This window comes from Myotis nattereri (genome assembly GCF_964212035.1).
Source record: "Myotis nattereri genome assembly, chromosome: 12".
In the NCBI taxonomy this organism is placed as follows: Eukaryota; Metazoa; Chordata; class Mammalia; order Chiroptera; family Vespertilionidae; genus Myotis; species Myotis nattereri.
The window spans coordinates 22,189,333-22,212,593 of record NC_138087.1 but is presented as its reverse complement, the minus strand read 5'-3'; the positions used below and the strand labels follow the sequence as shown (position 1 = coordinate 22,212,593).

Here is a 23,261-nt window from a genome sequence, read left to right as displayed (position 1 = left end):
TCTTAAACACGTATGTTAACTCGTTAACGTGTATAGGGCTTCGAATGGTATGCAGGTCTGAACTGTCTTTTATGAAGATTAGCTGAGCCTGTCGGAAGTATCTGCGGAAACAGTTTTGGTGGAAGAAAACCAGATGGATTGGCTCTTTCCACAAAAAAAGTGCACAATTATTCAGATTAGAAAGATTTGCTTAGCAATTTTAAAAGGTTTAGGACACGCTCTTATGATTCTTTTTCTTCTAGTGTCCTGATATTCCGTTTTCATGGTCTTCCCTACTTTGACACAATACGCAGCACATATAGACATACCTAGCTGTCTACATAGAGAGGTGGATTATGGTAAAGAAACAAGTCACTGCAAACATTGTTGTTGCTGACATGACTGCCATCTGCCATGACAGAAACACCCACTCTCATACATAGTCTGCTGCAACACCAGAGGCAAAAGCTAATTTATTAGGGGAAAAGTCCTGTACATACATCCCCCGCCCCTTCAAATTACTGGGGGGAAATTTAAAGTAAGTTTATCATATTCTGTCTGGTTCAAACCACGTTCACACTCACCCAATTAATTTTACTTGAAATATATATATATATATATATATATATATATATATATATGAAATTAAACCCTGCCATTTTTCTTTTGTGCTTAAGAAACTAAAGCCACTGTTACGATACACATGTGCCAAAAACATTTTTTAATAGGTTTCAAAGGCATGTGTATATAAATGTGGCAGCAATGAGTGGGTGACTTGAAGAGAAGTATAACTATTTGAAATTAATTGAAAGGGGATTTATTATTTCTGCATTTATAAATTAGATGAGAGCAAGAGTCTAACTTCTAAAAAGTTAACAATGTGACTCTTATGCTACTGGAATTTCGTAGAAAGCTCATTTTGCTGTCTCCATGAGTTGTGGATGGTGGATAGGTTTTTCTGAATTTTGTTATCAATTATAAACTTACATCTCAATGATGTTTGCTTTATTACCTAAACTTTACATCTAAATTTTATCACTGTAATAGTGTCTCTTCTTATTAACTTTTTTTGTTTGGTCATTTATGTTACCTAGTGTTTTGGTTAGTAACCTAAGGAACAAAAATATATTTACATTGCCAAATCATAGTTTTTGCCACACAATTTCATTACAAAAATAAAAATGGCCCAAACTACCTATGTACATTCCTGGTTAAACTACACAGATATTTTAGTTAAACCACATACATTTCTGGCTTAATTAGAAAATGTGGACTAGCAGTTAGAAACTTTAAAGAGAGTTTTAAATTTTGCAAATAATTCCATATAAGCATTGCCCTCCCCTTTTACCTGTGAGGTACAAAAACAAAAAACAAACAAGCAAACAAAAAACACACAACTAAGACCACGTAATTGGTCAGTCATCTAATGTTTACAACAACTCAAAGTTTCTCCTAAACATTGAGGAGTGGACTAGACAGCAAATGCTTCAAGGACGGCTCATGCCAAACATCAAACATCACAACATTGTTGGAAACATACACTGTCCCCAGAGAGGATGCCTCAGAGAAGTCACTGCCAAGAAGCATGGCTGCATTACTTATTAAAGGAAAAAATAGTGCCCTTGGATAGAAAGAAACAACGTTTAAAAATCCCCTTTTTAAAATGCAGAAATTGCTCCATTATCCACCTGCATTTACATTACTGTCCAAAAGAATGGGTCTGGAAAGACCATTTTATGTACAGACACCAGTTAATCTCTGTATGAAAAGACAGCATCTGGCATGGGAATAAGCAAGGGACACACTGGTCTGTTAGCACATAGGGACTTTCTTAAGGCTGAGCCAGGGAGTGAACCTTTGGATCCAGAAGTATTTCTTTTCTTTCCAGTTGAGTTTCTAGGAAGATGAGCTGTTCTCACTTTGCATTTCTCCATTAATGGAGAGGATGGAATAATGACGCCAAAAGTACTTTTTTTTTTCTTTAAAAATAATTTGCTTTCTTTTGCATGCCACAGGACAGATTTCTAGTTTCAAAACAGGGTACATCAAGAACAAAAATATCCCCCCTCCCCAACCATCTTTATTCTCACCAATACAAGAAATCCTTCTGGAAACATAAGCAAGTGACTAAACAGGTATCAAAACACTGAATCTACAAGTTCATACATAATCTGTTATGGCAGAATAACCAAGAATTTCCCCCAAAGGAAGATTTTAATTTTCCAAATACAAAAGAGTCTAAGGGGATCGTGTGAGAACAAACAAAAATCTCTTATTCCAGGTTTTATGGTAAAGATAAAGAACACACTGGCAGCTGAAGAAAGCTGAAACTCTTACTAATAAATAGATCCAAATTAAGAATTTCTACAACATTTCTTTAGAAAACAGAACCAGAATTCCTCTTTTAAAAATGACGAACCTGTGGAATGCCTTAACTTCCATATCCCTCTAATATTATAACAGTAAAACAGACACACAAATGTTGATATGACAGCTCAACAAGGCTGGATGCGGGACGTTTACATGTACACTTTTGTTTAAAAGTCCTACAGGTTTATTGACTAAGGCTAGACAGCAAGTCATGATCCTATTTGGTGCTTCTTCTACCATGGTCCAAGATCATTGTACGGATACAGCCAAGGACTGGGCCCCAACTTTCAGGAAAAAGACCACAAAGAAGAAAATCAGGGTGGTTATTTGGTCCCCCCCACCCCAAGTTGATCGTTTGTGTCCTGGAACTGGAAAAACAAAAGGTGGAAAATACAGACCGCAACGAGTTAAAGGAGTTGGAAAAAGTTGCTGGAAAGTGGCACGGTATACGAGTAAGGTCACTGGGCTTGGGATGGCAAGGGCGCTGCATTGAAAGAGCATCCACGGGACCAAGTACTTGTAATGTCTTGTGGTGTCATTCCCTCAACGACTTTAGGATATCTGTATGCGATAATAAATAGATCAGTTATGTAATAAGGCAGTGTGTTGAATATGCATTCGTCCTGTGGGATGAACCGCCACAGAGAGAGATACATGATACCATACACATTCTTTAAGTTTTCTTGTGTTGTGTTTGATTTGTTTGTTTTCAAGGCTATCCAGGCAAACTCTTCCCGGGGATGTCCTTGGAGAGAAGAGTGGTCCGCTGAGGCTGGTTTGCTTAACCTCTCCTTTATCAAGAGATGATGACTGGCTTTAAAGAAAAATAAAGCTGAAGGTTGTTTGATTTTTATTTTTTTTCCCTTTTGGTTGCATCATTCTGAGTGTTTTCTTATAAACAACAACAAAAAAATATCACAACCAAAAAAAAAAAAAAAACCCCAATAGTTTTTGATGCATCCAGTTGTTGTATCCTCAGGATGTTCCAGATGTTTCCAGGTAACTCTGTAGTTTACGGACTGTGGTTTTGTCCAGCGAGCAAAGGTCAAAATCAAATGTTGTGTTTGTGATGTGAAAGTGTCCAGTTTCTTCTATAAGGTTCACAATCTAGAGGAATAAAGAAGAAAAAGTTTGGGCAATAAGAAATGGACATTAAAAGGCAAAGACAGAGAGGTGGAGGGGGTCAATATGGAACATTTGACAAATATAGTAAGAAGGTCCTATGCTGTTAATGGCACCAAAGTGTCCCTTAGCCAATTTGTAAGCCAAAGGAATATGAACCCTTTGAAATTCTGAGTGAGAGAAGATTACCTGTTCTCATCATTCATATCCTTTAAACTGATTCATGCTTTCAAGTAATCAGCAGACTATTTTACTATAGGGGTGAGAATAGGAGTAGGTTGTGAGGGAAAGATAGAATTTAAAGACCCCTTTAAAAATTAGTAACTGATTCAATGGACAGTGATTGTACCTACTAGATGTATGGAAATTCCAGCCTAGAAATAACAAAGCTCCTTTATTTTTTTAAAAAAGTATACAGTGTGGCTCAGTTGGTTGGAGCATTATCCAGAACACCGAAAGGTCTAGGGTTCTATTCTTGGTCAGAGCACATACCCAGGTTGTGGGTTTGATTCTTGGTCTGGAGGCAACTGATAGATGTTTCTCTCTCACATCTCTTTCTCTCTCTCTCTCTTCCTCTTTCTAAAATCAATTAAAAAAATAAAATAAAAACTATACATACAACATGCACACCTGTATCCACACACATATATACAATGAACATTTTTGTTTCTGATTACATTACTGCTGAATTTTTAGAAAATACAAGAACCCACAAAGAAAAACATGGAAGCCATCTACAATTCTGCCCCCTGAAGATCAGGGGTATGGAGTGACTGGAAGGAGGCTTATGAGAGCCTTCTGGAACTGTTTTGTTGGTTGGTTTGGGTGCTGGTTATAAAAGATGCACTCACTTTGTTAAAATTCACATAGCTGTACATTGTATTATATTTCAATAAAAATGAATAAAAGTCTATATTTATTATTTATAGTCATGCTCGTTGATTCCCTTGAGTTTTTGGGGGTGATAGCTATTTACGAGAGAAAGAAAGAATGCCTATGTCTTCCGTTTGGAATAGTTATACCTCATTTCTTATTGCATTGGCTCCAGCTTTCAGAAAGACCTATCGAGCCTCCTCCAATTGCTACACAACTCCAGACCTGGCTGTGATTGCCTTATTCAATCTCTGAAACTATTTTTACAGATATAACTATTGGCTTAACAATAACACAAGTTACTCCCACTGCAAACCCATGACATACATAGCAAACTGCCTACCCAATTCCCTTCTTCTTTACTTACAGAAGCTTGATTTTCTCGGAGTGGCGACACACCCAGCTACAACGCCTGCCCCCACCCCCGCACCATTCCCCCCGGCACTTGGCTGATACTGCTATTTAAATTTATTGTTCAGAAATCACTGGGCTTTCAGGAAAATTTTAGTAAAGGGTATGGCCTCTGCCCTCTGCCTGTCTGGAATGAAGATGCAATCCTGGAAGTGTAGTGGCTCTGTTCCCTCAAGAGGATGAATGCAAGATGTGAAGGATGTCAGAGCAGGATGGCAAGGAGCCCGTATCTTCAGTGTCATCTTTTAAGCCACCACATTGACCATAAAGTACTTACTTCCAGGGCTGTTATTATGGGTTTGAGGTGGAGAAGGAGCCTTACTTGCTTAAACCACTGGACCTAGGGTTCTATTACATGCATCAAGAGATTATTAAAAGGGGTATTCCCAATTATGGTTAAATTACTATATTCACATAAGAATTTATCAAGCAAAATCTTATTATTAACACTAGATTATCCAAAAAGGACCATCATTTTTAAAATAGTTATAGAACTGTGGATAAGTCACACACATACAGATCTGTATACATACATAGACACACACCCAGCTATGTCCACACACACAAACCTTTCAAAGCAATCAAATACTTAGTATATATTTAACATCGATTGCTTTAAGAGTACTTTCCCGAGCAAATTATCTGTTATGCTCCAATGTGTAGAAATATTATAGAGCTAGTGAAAATGTGTAAACTTCCATAGAAACAAATTGCCTTTCAATGGATACAATAGAGGCAAAAGACAATTATTCCAGGTGTGACTCATCTCCCCAACTAGCAGGCCAGTAGGTAAGGGACAAAGCATTAAGAAGGGAGAGTCCTGAATTTGGCATACTGAGCTCTGACTCTGCTCACTACTTGAACAGCATTGGATGGGGCGTTCTAACCTCCGAGCCTCAGTTTCCTCACCTGTAAAATGGGGGCAATGCCAGCTAACCTACCAGCACACAGTGTTGTGCAGAGGATCAAAGGAGATATGGTAAGTGGAGCTTCTGTATAAAGTGTAAATTGCTACACAGACCAGAGCGGCATAATTACGAATACCATATAAATATAAACTTATCCTTAATCATCTGGAAGTAACTACATGGCACATGAATCACCAGACCCAGTGTTTTTTTCCTATTCCTCTCATTGACTGTTAGCCATCCCATTAGCACTAAAACAGATGAGGCAGGGAAAATGCCAGAATTTAAACTCAGAGAAGACATACTTAGCTTTTTTAAAAAATACTTATAAGAAAACTTTGCAGGGGAAGGGAAGAAAGCAGGGAGAACGGTAAGTGAAGGAAATGAGCTGAATGGCGAACTAAAAGGAAGGGTTAAGGAAGTCCCTTGAAAATGACAGGTACCTTAAAAAGCTAATTTTAAGAAACTAGATTTCCCCTGGCTGGTGTGGCCCAGTGGGTTGACTATCCTTCCATGCACTCAGAGGTCGCTGGTTTGATTCCAAGTCAGGGCACATGCCTGGGTTGTAGGCTTGATCCCCAGTAGGGGGCTTGCAGGAGGCAGCCAATCGCTGTTTTTCTCTCCCTCTCTCTCCAAAATCAATTAAAAATATTTTTAGAAAAAGAAAATAGTTCTCTGTGACTCAACATAGCTGCTCACTAATCTTGTATAATAAAGAGGTAATATGAAATTGACCATCACGCCCTCACACAAGATGGCCGCCACCATGTGGTCACAAGATGGCCAGCAGGGGAGGGCAGTTGTGGGCAATCAGGCCAGTAGGGGAGGGCAGTTGGGGGCGACCAGGCCAGCAGGGGAAGGAAGGTGGGGGCGACCAGGCCTGCAGGGGAGGGCAGTTAGGGGCGACCAGGCGGGCAGGGGAGGGTAGTTGGGGGTGATCGGGCTGGCAGGGGAGGGCATTTGGGGGCAATTGGGCCAACAGGAGAGCTGTTAGGTATCAATCAGGCTGGCAGGGGAGTGGTTAGGGAGCTATCAGGCTGGCAGGCAGCAGCAGTTAGGGGCAATCAGGCAGACAGGCAGGCAAGTGGTGGGGAGCCAGCAGTCCCAGATTGTGAGAGGGATGTCCGAGGGGTCCCAGATTGGAGAGGGTGCAGGCTGGGCAGAGGGACACCCCACCCCTCCCCCAGTGCACGAATTTCATGCACCAGACCTTTAGTTACTTCATAAATAGAAAACAGAGAAAAATACCTTTTAGAAAAAGTCACTTGATTTTAAAGCAAATAGACATGTTTGCCCACTAGAAATTCAGCTTAGTAATCTCACAGGTATTGTAATATCTCGTAAGTTTCCAGAGCTTCCATCACCGTCTTTCTACATCCTCCAGAACCAGCACATCCCACCCGCCTGCAGCCATAAACACACAAAGATATAAAGGGGAACTGATCACTCTCACTAAAGGAGCTCACATTTTTATGGGCGCCTATAAGAATACATCAAGGCAGATGCAGAGACGGCCTAAAAGCAGAAGGAGTGGCGGCAGTTGGAGTGTCGGAACTATTTGCCAAAGGGAATGGCATTAATGAACTGAGTTATTAGAGCATGTACCCACGTCCTCAATTAAGTAAAGCCTTCATAAACAAAAAATAACTGTGGGCTCCTTTCCTGAAATCCTGATAGAACATCAGAAACATAGCATTCACCCTCGTTACTCCAATGACACAATCCACAAGCCTAACAACACCCTGTCAGTCCCCGAAGGGTACCACTCTGCCGGTGCAGATGGCCCCACCTTGGTGTCAGTGCCCTGCATCACACCACAGTAATAAATGTCTCTCCAAGTAATAATAATAAAGAGAGAGTGACCACAGATAAGAAAGCAGGCAAGGGCATAGGGTCCGCGTGGGAAGTGGATGAGTATGTAAACTGCTTAACTCATTCTTCAGATGATAGTTGTTGTGAAAACACTGGTGATGGATTATTTCCTGCCATGTCAGCCTTTAGGGGGTACCACACTGGCTGGTTTTTGTTTTGTTGTTTTTTTAAACAGGGAAGATCCACTTGTTAAATTGATGACTCCTTTCCCCCAACCCTGGATTTTCATTATAAAAAGGTAGAAGCATTATGTTTAGTCTGATTCTATTTTTTTAAAAAAAACCAAGGTTCTTTCTACCCGAAGCAGCCTCTTGAATGAGTGGGAAGTAGTAAACAGACTTGGCTTTAACTGCATCTGCCTCGAGTGGGGTCGGGCTGGGATAAGCTAGTCTTCCTGCGGAATGACGTGGCTATGGGCTGCAGAACGCTGTCTTGCCCTGGGACAATGTGTGACCTACCTCGGATCACTGGCAGGCCACCAGCCTCTGATCTACAGGGGATCCTAAAGCACGGCAGGCGATTTCCCAGGAGGGAGAGGAATCCTTCCCGGCAGAACTTCCTCAGCGAGGGCTCTCCATGTTGTTAGAGGGAACACTCGCTTCCCCGCTCATCCCCATACCCCTGAAGTTATTTCTAAAAGTATAAGAGCTGTTATCTAAATTGCTGATCTAAGGAAGCCCTGGTTTTCCTCGGAGCTTTATTCCTCCCACGTAGGACGCAAATCCAGGCTCAGAGCTGAACTGCTAAGGAGTTGAGAAGTGCTCAATCTCCGTTTCCAAATAAACATCGAGCATGTGGTTTGAAGAAGAACCCAATTATTAGTCAGTGCTGTCACTGACATCTCTGGGTTTCACTGTACCCCCTGTACTGGTCTTTTACCTCATGGGAAAGTGGCTGAAGAACAGAGCCGTCTTAATGCAAGGCTTTCTGTTCATTAAACCAGCTGTTGGGCACCAGCACTGCTTGCCCCCAGACTAAGACAATGATATTAATCACCTTCTGTGAGCCAAACAAAAGCAACAGAGTGGAGTCAATGCATTTAGCAGGAAAAGATGCAGGATGCGATCTGGGCGCACTAGAAATGGTCTCAGGCGTCCGGTCTGCGTGGCGGACAACACGACGCCTTGGGAACGCATTCCACAGCGTGAGCAGCTCTCAAGGTAGAGAGTAGCTTAGTCCTCCATGCACTCGGTTTTACAATAGGAATTAATTAAGCAGTAAACCGTGACAGGACATGCATCATGGTATCATAATCACAAGCCTCAGCTGCACTACAAGGCAAAAGGCCAAAGACGGCGAGCTTTCAAGCAGCCTGGGAATGCAATTAGGGTGAAACGCTGTGCGCCCCCGAGTGCCTTCATGCCAGGTTAAAAATTCATAGAGATCACTCTCTCTCTCTCCAGAACACTAAAATAATCCACTTTGAGGGAAGTCTCACGTAAGCCATCTTCCCTCAGAATTCTTTCAAAGGTCAAAATAAAGGACAATGTGAAATTGGGAAGGCCAATGACACCCCAAGGTAAGACTGTGCCCAACGACCTCGTATCCTCGACGCATGGCTGGGCTTCCTTTGTAAAGGTGTCCCAACCCTGTCCAACATCTGTCTCACTCTCCCGAGAGACTAACTATTGGGGTCTCACTGGCACATTAATAACTTTATTGGATAACTGCTGTGCAGTGGTTCAGAGCTGGCATTTGGGAAGGGATAGGGAAATCAGCTAACAGAGTTACCATCACCATCCAGTCAATTAGCCCCAAATAATTGGTAAATGGCAGGCTGAACAATTGTTGGTTCTATGGAAGAGAACTGAAGACAAATATTAGCAAAAGTCTCAGGGTAAGCCATTGAACTCCTGCTCCCCTATCCATACTCACTTAAACGGAAATGCAACTTATACCCAATTAAGAATCCTAGGTCTGTAGCCTTTTGTTCAAATCTGAAACTCTAGAAAGGTTAAAAGCTTATCAGACCAATCAGGGAACTTGGCAAGTCTGAGAGTATTTATAGATTTAAGCAAAAACGTACACAGAATATAAATGTTACCATCAGCCATTTGACGTTTAAAGAAAACACCAACACACACAGCTGGGGTAGATTAAGTACTAACTTCAAGTCATTTGAAAGTGGTAAGAAAAAAAAATTAAACAGTGAAATAATCTAAAAATCCACCCTGGAATTCAGAACACAACTTTCTCTTTGGGTGTTAAAGAAAAAATATTTTATCAAATAGCCACTGTTCATGCAAGGGACACACGTAACCGTATGGAAACTGAAAAACACCCTTTTTATCTTCTCAACACATCAAATTGTACTCATAGAAGTTTCCTCACTCTACAAGTATTCCACAGTTGAGTTCATAATAATAGAATGTATGTTGTACAAGATAAGAGAAATGAGGGAAATATTTATTTTCCTTAGAACAGCACTGGCAAAAGGTTACTAAATTGAATCACAGATGTTTACAACACTTGACTCAAGTTCTTATCACTGTTTTCCCATGAAACCAGAAGCCTGGCCCCACAGGTTTCTGTATCCCTACTATCACTTCCCTCAGCCCACAGCACAGCATCAGCCCCTCTACACGTGCCCAGTCCTCACTGCCCACAGCACCAGGGAGGGGAGGTCATCACTGCTCCAAAGCAGACATGCAGGAGGCCTCAGAAGTGAGCAGCCTCTCAAAATACAGTTGACCCTTGAACAGTGCAGGGGCTAGAGGTACCCCCCTCCCCCGCACAGTTGAATATCCACATATAATATGTGACTCTCCAAAAGCTTCACCAGTCCCTTAGTATCTTGCAGGAATTTGGATCCAGGACTCCCTGTGGATACCCAAATCCTCAGATGCTCAAGTCCCTCATATAAAATGGTGCAGAACCTTGCATACAGTCAACTGCTCCGCATATGCAGATTCCCAACTGCAGATCGAAAATGCTGTCTTTGATCTGCAGCTGGTTGACCCAAAGGGCCGACTGTATATTCATTGAAAACTATCCCCATGTAAGTGAAGCGGTGCAATTCAAACTGGTGTTGCTCAAGGGTCAACTGTACTTTGGCAGGTGGCATCAGCCCGGTTCTGAGAGTGTGGGGCTGGTGTGGCCTCCAGGTGCTATTGCGATAACCCAGGACAAACCAGGCCTTGAGGCTTCTGGAAAGGGTTGTGCTTAAAAGCAGTTCTCACCTGCTGCAGAATGTGTCTTTCCCTCAACGTCATTAACCTTCTGTGAAGCTCTACCAGCTCATCTAGGTATGCCTGAAAGAGAAGAGTACCCCCAAGGAACACACATGTTATGAAGCAGTTCAAAAGGAAGAGAAAAAAATCAGTAAGAACAGACAAGCAGCGACTGGAGGTTCCCATCCTACCCCCACCCTGGCTGTATGGACTCTGTGCCCAAGGCCTTTGCAGACCAAGTCTTTCTTGGCCAACTATTATTGTTTTCAAACCAGCTGTTTAAAAAGGAGCAATTCTTGCACTTGTATTCTCTCAATGAGATTCAGTGAGCAGCCTCACCTATTCACAACAATGCCTCTACAGAGAGAAGGGGAACTCTTCAATAAATTGCAAGTTATCAGTCCACTTTCATTCCAAAAAAAAAAGTCTTCTATCTTAAAAGCTTCTTAACTAAGAGAAAAAGTCCAAGTTTGAACATGGAAGGACCCATGCACATTACCAATTACGTCAGGGCAAATTCTTAAAATAAAAATATAAAAAAGCCTGCCCGGTTATCTAGCATGTCCAACATTGCTAGGGAATAGCAAGTGAAAGTGCAGGAGAATGTCTATGAAAAATATAGATCAAAATGAGCGTGTGAAGTGTCCAGAGCTCCCTGGAAAAGCAGAGGCGACCTCTCCTTCCAGATGCTCAGACCCATGGGTCTCTGTTAGCATAGCTGCATGGGAGTTCCTACCACCATTTGCAATGAAGGTGAAGGAAAGGTCTGGAAAGCATCAGACAGGCCTGTCCTGACCCTGCAGAGCACGTTAGGACCCTGCCCACACTGGGACACCAGCCCCAGTAGGTCTTACAGTCAGATTTCAGATGCATGATGTGCACTCGAGGAAAGCACACTGTACACTGCATGAGGCTCAGAGGTCCTGCTCACCTACGTCTGAGCTTCCTTCACCTTCTACCTCCACCACAAGTCTCTTACCACCCAATCCAATGGGCCTGAAATCCCTGGGCAATGTAGGCATCAGGGCAAACGGTAGCACAAGGCCAATCTTACTACTGGAGGGTAGCAGGAAGATTCGGAAAGAAGCTACTCTCAAGGGGGAGGGGCTGGGTGGAGGTGGGAAATAGTGGCAACAATAAAAAATTTAAATTAAAAATAATTGAAATATGCTTAAAAGTAATTTTTTTTTAAAAAAAAGTGAACTACTCTTGGGCACTTCTGATGAAGACAAAAATGAGAGGCGAACCAGCACAAAAAGATCCAGGAAAAGACAAAGAAACAGGACATGTCAGTGCTGTGGCACTTGGAGAACGCACTGGAAACCTACCTTGTCACATTCGCCATTCTTTATCTGCTTATCTGCTTTGCTTTGCTTTATTGGACTTTTCACTTCAAGAATCTAGGGATCCAAGAGAGCACTGTTAAATTTGATTTCAAGCACTTCTTAGTTAACCAGCCACCCGAACAAAGGCACTTATGGATGAAATGTCACAGGATAACATCATTTCCCAAATAGCATTTCTCCTCTATACATTTTTTTTCTTCTCTTCTAATATTACTTTTTCTGGGAAAATGAATTACTTACATCTAAAATGCTGAGTCAGGGCAATAGAGATTTTTTTTTTTTAAGTTGACAATAAGGAAATTGATCGCAGCTCCCAAGGCCGCTGCTTTGTGACAACACACACACACACATGCACAGCAGCTGAGTCCTACTGGATTACAGTTCCCTTGGGCAAGAATTTTTTCTTATTCACTCTGCAGTTTCAGCGTGACTACCAGTGCACCGTACGTTAGAGATGATAAAACAAAATTTCAAATGCCCTTTTTAGTACCTGACTTTCATATTCTAAATATTACTCATATTGCCTTGGGTGAGGGCTCAGTTGGAGCATCGTCCTGTACACCAAAAGGTTGCAGGTCCTTTCCCAGTCAATTCCCAGTCAGGGCATATACCAGGTTGTGGGTTCGATCCCTGGTTAGGGCATGTATGGGAGGCAGGCAACCGATCTCTCTCTCTCTTTCTCTTTCTCTCTCTCTCTCTCTCTCTCTCTCTCTCTCTCTCTCTCTCCTCCCTCTCTAACTAAACATACTCTTGGGTGAGGATTTAAAAAAAAAATTACTCATATCCACTAAGTTGATGCAGCTTTGGAAATAAAGATGGTCATCAGTGACACTGGCTGTTTCCAACTTGGGATCCTCCAACTCAAGAAATAAAAAGCCAGGACTATCTTCTCTGTTTCAAGAAATAATGTCTTTACCCATGATAAAATACCAGGTGCCCTGCCTTTCAGGTGAACCAATTACAGCTTAGGCAACAGTTGTTTTGCATACTGTTCATAAGCTTCTCTGGAAAGCTAGGTTTCCAATTAAGAAAAACCAAATTATTACTTAATAAATACAACTGATTTCTTAGAATCTGCAAAACTGAAGATTATAAAGAATATATTTTTTAATGACTCTTGCTTAAAATGGCTAAAAATCACTGAATTTACTGTTGAGTGTTAACAAATGTATCCTATATAATAAAAGGCTAATATGCAAATTGACCGAGCGGAGGAACCATTGGTCGCTATGACATGCACTGACCACCAGGGGACAGATGCTCAACACAGGAGCAGGCCCCTGGTTGTCAGTGCACTCCCACAGGGGGAGCGCCACTCAGCCAGAAGCCCAGAAGCTGGGCTCATGCCTGGCGAGCACAGCAGTGGTGGCGGGAGCCTCTCCCACTTCTATAGGAGCACTAAGGATGTCCAACTGCCAGCTTAGGCCCGCTCCCCATGCCTAAGCTGGCAGTTGGACCCCCCTGCCCCCAGTGCACAAATCTTGTGCACCGGGCCTCTAGTATAAACATAAAAAGCAAAGTAATTTGTCTTTTTCATTATGACCTCATTATCAAGTGAGCTGTTATAATATAAAACTAATATTAAGGAGGAAAATACCAAATAAAGCATATTTAAGAAGTTTCATATGCGTATTGCTCTTCTCTTTATCCATTCTCTGCTTTCACACACACACACACACACACACACACACACACACATCATAGTCCCATTCAAAGGTCTTCCACATTCCATAACACAAAGGAAATTTTTAAATGAGTCCACTTTTAATTTGTATTTGAAAGAGCCCTGATTGGGCTCAGAAACCTAAGTTCAGGTCCTAGCCCTTTCATTTAACATTTTTGGGGCCTCAAAAAAAACCAAAACGAGATGAAATGACAGAGGTGAACAAGATAATGTCCAGATACCCATTCAGCTGTAAAATTTTATACTACTAAACATTTTACCTTTTGGGGATAGGACCATGACATTCTAGGAAAGACCAAATACTTCTAGAAGGGTATATATTTCCTTTGAATTTAGAATAATGCATGGGTAAGAAGTGAGCCTCTTTCTAGCAGAGTCTTTCCTAAGAATTACCTTCATTCGTTTTTAACATTAAGATAAGCAGATGACCAGACTGACTTAACATACTAGTACAGTCCTGTTGGCAATACAAGGAAATTCCTTAGCAGCAGAAGCAGGGTTTTGTTTTTTTTAAAAAAACATGGTCCACTGTAAAGGAAACCAAACACTCCACCACATTCAGAATTTCCTTCTCTCTATTGTTGTTGGAAATGAGACCCCACGGGAAAACTCCAGCTCAGAGACCTAGGAGTAAGTAGGTCAGTAGATGGCACTCCTCGCCAACTCAGATACAGGGCTGGGCAAAGCCGCAGAGGCAATCTGCTGCAATTCCAGGCAAGAGAAAGAACCAGTGCCTGCCTGCCTGCCTGGTGCATTAGAAAACTGAATTTTGTTCCCATATCCCACCCTGCCCATTCCCCCTCCATCCCCAACTTACAGCACCCCAGGGGTCAAAGGGACTGAGAAACTGTATTTGCAACGGAACTTTGCTCACTAGGCTTGGAGAGTTCTACCACCTCCTCTTCAAAGCAGAAAACACACAGGACATTGTGAGGCCCGAAGTCCCACCCTGCACATTCCGAAAGTGCGACAGCACAGAAGGCCAAACTACATTGAAATCCTAGTTTCTTTCTTCTGAAGCTGCAGTGGCAGGAACAAAAGCTCCGGGTGTCAGTGATCCGCCTCAAGTTACTGAGTGGCTGCCCAGAGAGGCCTCAGTTAATCTTCCTCCTTTGATCTCTCCCTGCTCCAAAATAAACAGCTTTGTCAAAACCTCATTCTGAGGGAGCTGAGCCATGCTGTAGACAATTGTTTTATTTATGATCATTTCTTATCTTTGAGGAAATGACTCCAGAATATAAAAGTACAGCACCTTGTCTTCCACGGGCTTATTTCAAACCAGTCTAACTGGATAGACTCTTTAATTTCATTCAATGTGCCTTGCAGGCGCATAGGTGATTTATGATATTCTGAATATTAACTCAAGTCCCATGGATCACTTCTTTCTTTCAAGGCCCCTCTCGCCTCCTGCCCGTCCGTACTTTCAGCCAAAAAGGATCTGGAACTTTGATTTTGTTTGAAATTCACATAAGGAAGGTTTGAAGTAAAACAAACAAATAAACAAACAAAACCACACACATACACACAAAACCATCTCCAGTTCGAACAGCACAGCATTCGCTACGATTTCCTATGAAGTTGTACTGAGGGAACAGCCGCTCAGACTTGGGAGATGCGTCATATTTATACACAGGGCAGTGTCTGAAAATAGAACTCTGGTTAGTTGCACTTCTATCCTTAATCTGAGGACACTGCTTGAGAATTAAAATTTCAGGATTATTATTATTTTCTGTATCCCTTTGTGAGGACTGACAACTCAATTTATTCAGCAGATGGATCCTCTGCTGATAGGGCATTCATGTTAATGATCTCTAGTTGCTCCTAACAATACTCGGGTTAATTACTTGCTTTGTTGACATGTGACTGTCTCTCTGTCCACTTTTTTCCCCAATAGTTAGAAAATGTTTGACTCAATTAGCACTTTCCTTCTTCCTTCAGCCCTGGGAGATTTTGAGGAAAGGTAAGAAAAACTCAGCGTTCGTTGCCTGCTAATTTACAGAAACCCGAGCGGTCATTATCAATGTGCAGAGAATAGCGAAGGGGCATGAAAGAAGGCAACTGAGTTGTCCTAGTTCAGTTAGGCCTTCCCAGTATGTTCCTGTCTATTTTATTTGATGTGAAACCTCAGTGAATCACACCCCCACACTCAAATATAAGGCTGAAAAGACATTCCAGGGTGAAATTTACAGACTTTTAGTCTGGAGGCCGACGCTCTGTCCACTGAGCCAAACCAGTCAGGGCGAAATTTACAGACTTTTAGATTTTTAAGAATTATTTACTATTTCACTTCTGAGGCGTGAGGAATTCAGGAAGACGGGTAAGAAGACTAGAAAGTTTTTACAAAGTTCTAGGACACTGATTTAAAGGGACAGCATCACACCTGGCCCACTGCGGGTGATTTGAGGGGTTAAGAAACAATATTACATCAAGTTTTAAAAAGCTTTCCTCACTCTCAGCTTCAAGAGATGGCTCCAAGGAGGGCCATCTTGTGGTACGTGTATTTATCTAGCCCCAACTAGCGAAAAGTGAAAGCATATGGACTTTCTTATTATGCTTATAAGCGCATGGAGAAAGTGACATATAACTGAGTATTCCTGACAGATTGATGATTCACATGTGTGAAGCTACAATTGTTGAATAAACATATGCCAAGGAGCCAGTGGTATGCTGTTTAATCGGATAAAGTAATTCTTACCCTCTCGAGATAAATGATTCTATTCATTTTTGTTCTTGTTTTGCTAGACAGGTTGCAAAAAAAAAAGGGAGCAGTGTGATGAAGAATTCAGACCTTTCACTGAAGCCAGGCTCAGCTCAAGGTTGCCCATCCAGGTAGGGTGTAGGGGCGGCTATTAGGTTTGAAAGGCAAGAGAGGGGCTTGTTGGAGCTGCACTTATTTAGCAAGCACAGACTTAACCCTGACTGGGAAAGATGCTGAAGGGGCCTCGTGAGGGCAGGAAAGCAGAACGAATGCCCTTCGCTCCTGGCATTGCTGCCGCTGCAGCCCGTGAAACAGCCTGAGTCTACTACACCACACATGGGAGCTAAGTAAGATTAAATTGCATGTAAAAACATATTCAAGGTTCAAATTCTACTGTTTTGTCAGCTCATGCTGAAGCACAAGTTTACAAAAGAATTCCATGTTATCCAGTTAGCCGACTGGTTGGTGATGATGGTTATGCCCTGAGCCTTCACTTCCCCTGAGGATGCTTCACTTGTGGTGCTGGGAAGCCAGGTCGGAGGCGAAAGCTGGTGGGCCCTGGGCTTGGCTGGCACTGGAGATGGGGAAATGCGTGAACTATAGGGAGTAGGGTACGAATAAGAACGCGCTAACTCCTTGATAGCCTGTCTGTAACAGATGCTGAGGTAGGGCTTGCAATCATATGGTGGACACAAAGAAACAGCAGCTGAACTGGAGTTGGTGAGGTAAAGATCACTGATATTATTCCTACTTAATCATGAGGGCTTTAAGATGTAGAGAAACATTATAAACGAGGAATTTTACATTTTAGGATATCTTTGCTTATGCTTCACACAAAAGTCAAAAAGAAAAAGTCTTCAGCTGGAAAATGACATTTTCCTAACAAAACAAAGATCCAAATTCAAGGGCAAGGCCATTTGAAACTGTAGGACACCTGTGAAACAGAATAATCTTAGGAAAATGCAGCTCTTTCATTTTCAAAGTAATAATATTCACACGGTAACTTGCATTAAGCAATTATTGGAGAGGTCACTGAGAATCTACACAAAGAGACAAGGATAAGCTTCGGTAATGAGAGTTATCAACTCAATGCACAATGAGGCTTTTACAATATTCATGATTTTTTTGGAAATAGTTTATATTAGTAAGCACTTAAAATATCCCAATCTTAATCATTTAAGAAAAGCTCTTCATCATAGCTTTCAAAAGTCCTGCCTAGACCTTATCCAAACAGTTGTATTCTGAGTAAACTATCAGATTAATAAGCTTTCCTTTAGCTCGATTGTAACAACAAGGATAATGACCATTATTTACTGTGCACTTTATTAACAAACATACACTCCCAAGTGATGGTCCTCTTTTCCTGGATAAGCACACAGAGGCAGAGAACGTAGAGTAACAAACCTCTGCCATCAAACTGAGTGCCAGGTAGTTATGGGTACTACCTGGTGCTCTTCACATGTATTATTTCTCATCCTCCTAATAACCAGCAAGGTGGGTATTAACATCCCCGTGTAGAGATGAGGAAACCAAGGATCCACAGTTAAAGTTAATTTCCCACCAGTAAACTACTGTCAGATAGTGAAAGAAAGAACCAGGCTTTATATTAGTCCACAGGTCCTATCTCCCTAATTCATTAAGTCGCTTACTTACTGTAAAGGGGGAAAATATATAGAAATCAAGAATATATAGAAATCAAGAGCAAAGGGGCAGCATTTTTGTCACCACTCCTTTCCTTCTTGCATCTAATTGGCCCATTGAATAGAACATGCTTTTCATGACAACAGAAGTTTACGTAACCCTAACTGCGTGTTTATTTCTAAGGTTGTACATTACCATTTATTTAAGATCAAGAGGAACTTTGTTTACAATTAAGGGGCAAAAAGTTTTGTGTGCTTTGTAAAGTGGTCACATTTCAGTCTTGAACAGTGCAAACCCAGCGACTTACCTGGTTGTTGTTGGTTTTTAATAAGGGTGGCGGGGGTTCGTGGTGTAGGGGCGAAGAAGCAGAACTGCTCTCACTATCGCTGCCATCGCTTAAGCTAACTCTGAAAAGAAACAGAGAGAAGTCATATGCATCAATACAGACGGAAATCTATGGAAACAGTGCAGAGAGTGAAGTATGTAAATACTCTGTGTCTTGAAAACGTTCTTTAATTTCTACAACCGCAACCCGAATCGATGCTTACTTTGCATCTGGAACTGTGTTGTGTGTTAACCTGCTATTTTTCATGTAATGATCCCTATTTCACAGATGAGAAATCTGAGGCTAGGAGAGACCAGGTCATTCGCCTAGGGCCGTGGTCGGCAAACTGCGGCTCGCCAGCCACATGCGGCTCTTTGGCCCCTTGAGTGTGGCTCTTCCACAAAATACCACGTGCGGGCGCGCATGTACAGTGCGATGGAAACTTCGTGGCCCATGCGCAGAAGTCGGTATTTTGTGGAAGAGCCACACTCAAGGGGCCAAAGAGCCGCATGTGGCTGGCGAGCCGCAGTTTGCCGACCACTGACCTAGGGTCACAGAAGTAAAAGTGGTTTCTTTAGGGCAGTGATGGCGAACCTTATGAGCTCGGCGTGCCAGCATTTTGAAAAACCCTAACTTAACTCTGGTGCCGTGTCACATATAGAAATTTTTTGATATTTTCAACCATAGTAAAACAAAGACTTATATTTTTGATATTTATCTTATATATTTAAATGCCATTTAACACAGAAAAATCAACCAAAAAAATGAGTTCGCGTGTCACCTCTGACATGCGTGTCATAGGCTCGCCATCACTGCTTTAGGGTCAAACCCAAGCAATTGTAACCCATAGCCGGTGCTCAGCCACTAAGTGTAGCAGCCTCCTTTATTCATTTATCTCCCTGCTCCAGCTCCACCCGCCTACTACCATCAAGCAGGTCACCCAAGCTTGCAGAAGGTCAACTAAACTACACTGTTTGTAAGTTACTACCTTTTCATTCCCTTTCCCCCTGCCTCTTTGTGACAGGTGAAAATTTTACAAATATAGCTAAAATACAGATTTCAGGAGTGGAAGCAACTGCTAAAAAGAATGTGGACAACAGCCTTGCATGACTGACAGCTCGGGAGACATCTGAGGATGGGATGTGTGAAGCTTCTCATGCTGGAGCCACGGCCACTCAGTTCTACTCTGTCCTTAGGTCTGACCACTGAAACAATTCATTGGGAATATACTAGAGTAGTACAGAGAATGTGGAATTTTAAGTGATAAAATTCCTTCTAATGTGGAATTATGCCTTAGAAAAATACAATGGTATCTTTCAACAACTAAAGACAATAAAAATAGCACCCACTTCCCTACTGTCTTCTTTTCAGAACACAACGGAATTTTCTTCTAGCCAAAGTAGGAGACATTTCTTTATTCTACTCTGCTGACTGCATGTCCTCCTTCAGAAATGCCCTTCCGTGTTTGCTCCCTCTCTTCCGTGATGCAGGAACCTAATGTAATATTCTTCTCAGAAGCACAAAACGCTTTAGAAATCTGGATGGTTTTCCTCTCTGAATAGGCAATCACATTCTAGCTCTATAATATATTCAGATAGACAAGATACAAGATTGGAAATGAAAAGGACACTGGGACAGCCTTTTAGCAAAAACGGATAGAACTTGTTTTTCTTAACTAAATTACATTAATGAAGTGTTCAGCTGAAGCACTGCTTTAAAATGCTCCTTGACTGAAGTGGAAGGCTGAGTAGTTAAACTGATTAAGCAGTTGAGACTTCACAAGTGCAGCGAAGAACAAATGTTACACTGGCTCTGCTGTGCTAACGGCACGTGTTGGGCAGGGGAAAAGGAGAGCGCCTCCAGCAATGTGCCTGGCATCGGACGGCTCGCCAACGTGTCCGATCTGACCCACATTGACTCAGGGGATGGGACGCGAAGGGAGTGGGCAATAGCTGATCACAGTATCTAGATCTTCTCAATAACAACAACTTGGGTAGTTGTCTAAATAGGTCAAGTGTTTTTCATCAGCTAAAACTGAGAGCACCCAGTGGTCAGGATTTTGATTGTTATCAATACGCTCCTCCCCTCCAAGTTTCAGTCCATTTTTAGGTCTTTTTGCCCTAGCAGTTGTCCTTCGTATAAAATTAAAGACTTCTGAAGGGAAATGATATAAGGCCAGGGCCATAAGGTTCCTTGTTTTCTCCTGTTTAAAATGAACACAGCCCTAGACGGTTTGGCTCAGTGAATAGAGTGTTGGCCTGCAGACTGAAGGGTTCAATTCTGGTCAAGGGCACATGCTGGGTTGCGGGCTCAATCCCCAGTAGGGGGCGTGCATGAGGCAGCCGATCAATTGATGTTTCTATCTCTCCCTCTCTCTTCCTCTCTGAAATCAATAAAAATATACCTAAAAATAAATTGAATACAGACAGATGAATTTGGGAGACAAGCAAGGTAGGGAAAGAAGTACTGAGGGACGCTGAGGAGCCTCTGCTAAAAGGACACTCAGAAATTACCATTTGGGAAACATGGTCTGTCCAGTTTGGGTTCAGATCACATTACTTTTAGCAATTTTAGAGCCTTCTGAATTGTAATGAATAATGGGAAAAGATTTACTGCAATATATTAAAAATGTAATTGGATTTTAAGTTCAAGTACATTCATTTTTTTTCTACTCAAAACACATTAAAGTAAGCATGCCTATTTGTTTTCCTCATGATAAAGAAATAAAATCCTCAAGGCAATTTCAAGCTGACTATTAATTATAAGTGACATGAATTACCATCTTATAATGTGGAATTATGCCTCACAGCATTAAAGCTACTTAAGGAACCTAATTGTCAGCACACTTAAAAGGAATTTATTTTCTGGAAAACACACAGGTGATCCTCATTTTAATTAGGTCACACACATAATTCACTGACACCAATTATGTATTTCTAACTACAAACAGCAAACACGTTTCCTCAAATTCTGAGACTACCTACAGCAATGGATCTATACAAACTCTTCCAATGAAAACAGAGCTTAGTTCAGCAATCAGGCCTGCCACCTTGGCATATACTTTCAAGAACAAGGACTTCTAGCCTGGCCAGTGTGGCTCAGTGGTTGAGTGTTGACCTATGAACCAGGAGGGAGGTCATGGTGAGATTCCAGGTTGGGCACATGCCCTGGTTGCCACCTCAACCACCAGTGGGGGGGTGTGCAGGAGGCAGCCAATCAATGATTCTCTCTCATCATTGATGTGTCCATCTCTCCCTTTCTCTTCCTCTCTGAAATCAAGAAAAAATTATATATATATTTTAAAAGGACATCTAATAGGACATTTTCCCTATAAAATTCTTAAAGGGAAAACCTCTCCCTTCTGATAAAAGGAATTAACAGTTCCCTGTAGAAGTGAGAGCAAGCATGCCAAAGTGCCCCAAGTTAAAACAAATGTGACCATTTACTGCCACTGTTTTGGTGTTTCACACCTTGGCTGTGGTTTCGCTAGTCGGTATAGTAAAAAGGGCTGGTTCTATTGCAGGAAACCTTTTTCCTCTCAAGACACTCACCTGCGACTTCGGCTGCCTCCTCTATTTACAGGTCTTTCCATTTCGGAGTCGTTGTCATTATCCTCTGCCTCATCTGATTCCTCCTCATTGTCGTCGGAATGCAGATCTTTCATTATAGACCTTAAAGGACCTGAGTAATGACAGAGAACCACAGGCAATCAAACATGCTACTTCAAACACACTTAGCCATATTAGACGCGGGGGAATGCTCACCAGCACTGAACACTGGTTAAAAATAACCATCACCATATATATATTTATACAATTTACAAGACAAATTTAGTAGTTTCTGGAATGAAACCCCTGCCAAAACACTACTGCTTTCATAATAGATGCCCTACATGTTCACTAGAAAAACTCTATTTCCTACGAATGTTTTTCTATGTATTTTCCTTCCCTAAAAAAAAAAAAAAAAAATTCCCCTAAAAAGAAACAGAAAGATCTATTAGTAAATTGAATGTTTTGTTAGGTTAATCCATGTATTGAAAAGTTGAGACTAATAAATCACCGTGGTTGTAACTTGTTCTTGGCAATGCTGCCTTTGTGTGGTAGTTTTTGATCTATTAAGGTTTAGCTGTTCCTTTTATTTCAAGGTCAATTTCAGGTCAAGCAAGCATTTCAGTCAAGTTCAGATTATAAAGTATTTCAATTCCAGGGTGTAATGTCCTATCTCTGATCTTCATATTGATCTTGGACACAAGGTCTAGTTACAACAATTTTGTGCAGCCAATTTTTAATCTATCTTTTAAAGAAATTCCTGGCAAAATACCAGCATTTATTTACATAAATAAAACTATGTAATAAATCAGGTGCCCAGAAAATTCAAGAGAGTATCTAGTATTAGACTGAAGAAGAAGAAATCAAGTCATAACTCATTTTATTCTAGAATAGAACAAAACAAAACAAAATAAACCCATAGAAAAACTCATTAGTGTGGCTTATTTTCATTTTACTACCCTACATGTAATGAACACACGAGATACTTTTAATCTTAACTGAAGAGATTGTAAAGAGAGGCACTTCCATTCTGGATTAGGCAAGTCCTAAAGCCTAATCAAATACAAATATCTGAGCTACCACTAACTCAGTTCTAAAATAAGTGCTGACTCCACCATCTCACATTCTTCAAAGCCCAAAGTTCTCTGCTTTTGTGCTGGGCTTATACCTTTGGAAGTCAGTGGAACGAGAAGTCTGAATAGGCCCAGTGACCAGTGTCTTTTACTTTTTCCTGGAAGCTTAGCCTTAGCCCAAACACATACAACAATTTAATCCCTTTCAACACACACAGGCCATCAGGAATTCGTGTGGTCA

General features: G+C 41.5%; 1 protein-coding gene across 2 annotated transcripts in view; it reads right to left on the bottom strand.

Annotated features, from left to right (window-relative positions):
- Positions 1-1,392: 1,392 nt before the first annotated feature.
- MLLT3 (MLLT3 super elongation complex subunit) overlaps positions 1,393-23,261 on the bottom strand; it is a 260,184-nt gene continuing 238,315 nt past the window's right edge. For both annotated transcript variants that reach the window (XM_081103498.1, XM_081103499.1), the window contains exons 7-11: positions 21,951-22,080; positions 18,382-18,481; positions 12,034-12,105; positions 10,715-10,786; positions 1,393-3,456 (exon numbers count right to left, since the gene is read on the bottom strand). In XM_081103498.1, coding sequence (XP_080959624.1) covers positions 3,325-3,456; positions 10,715-10,786; positions 12,034-12,105; positions 18,382-18,481; positions 21,951-22,080 — 506 coding nt within the window. In that variant the 3' untranslated portion in view covers positions 1,393-3,324. The remainder of the gene's footprint in view (positions 3,457-10,714; positions 10,787-12,033; positions 12,106-18,381; positions 18,482-21,950; positions 22,081-23,261) is intronic.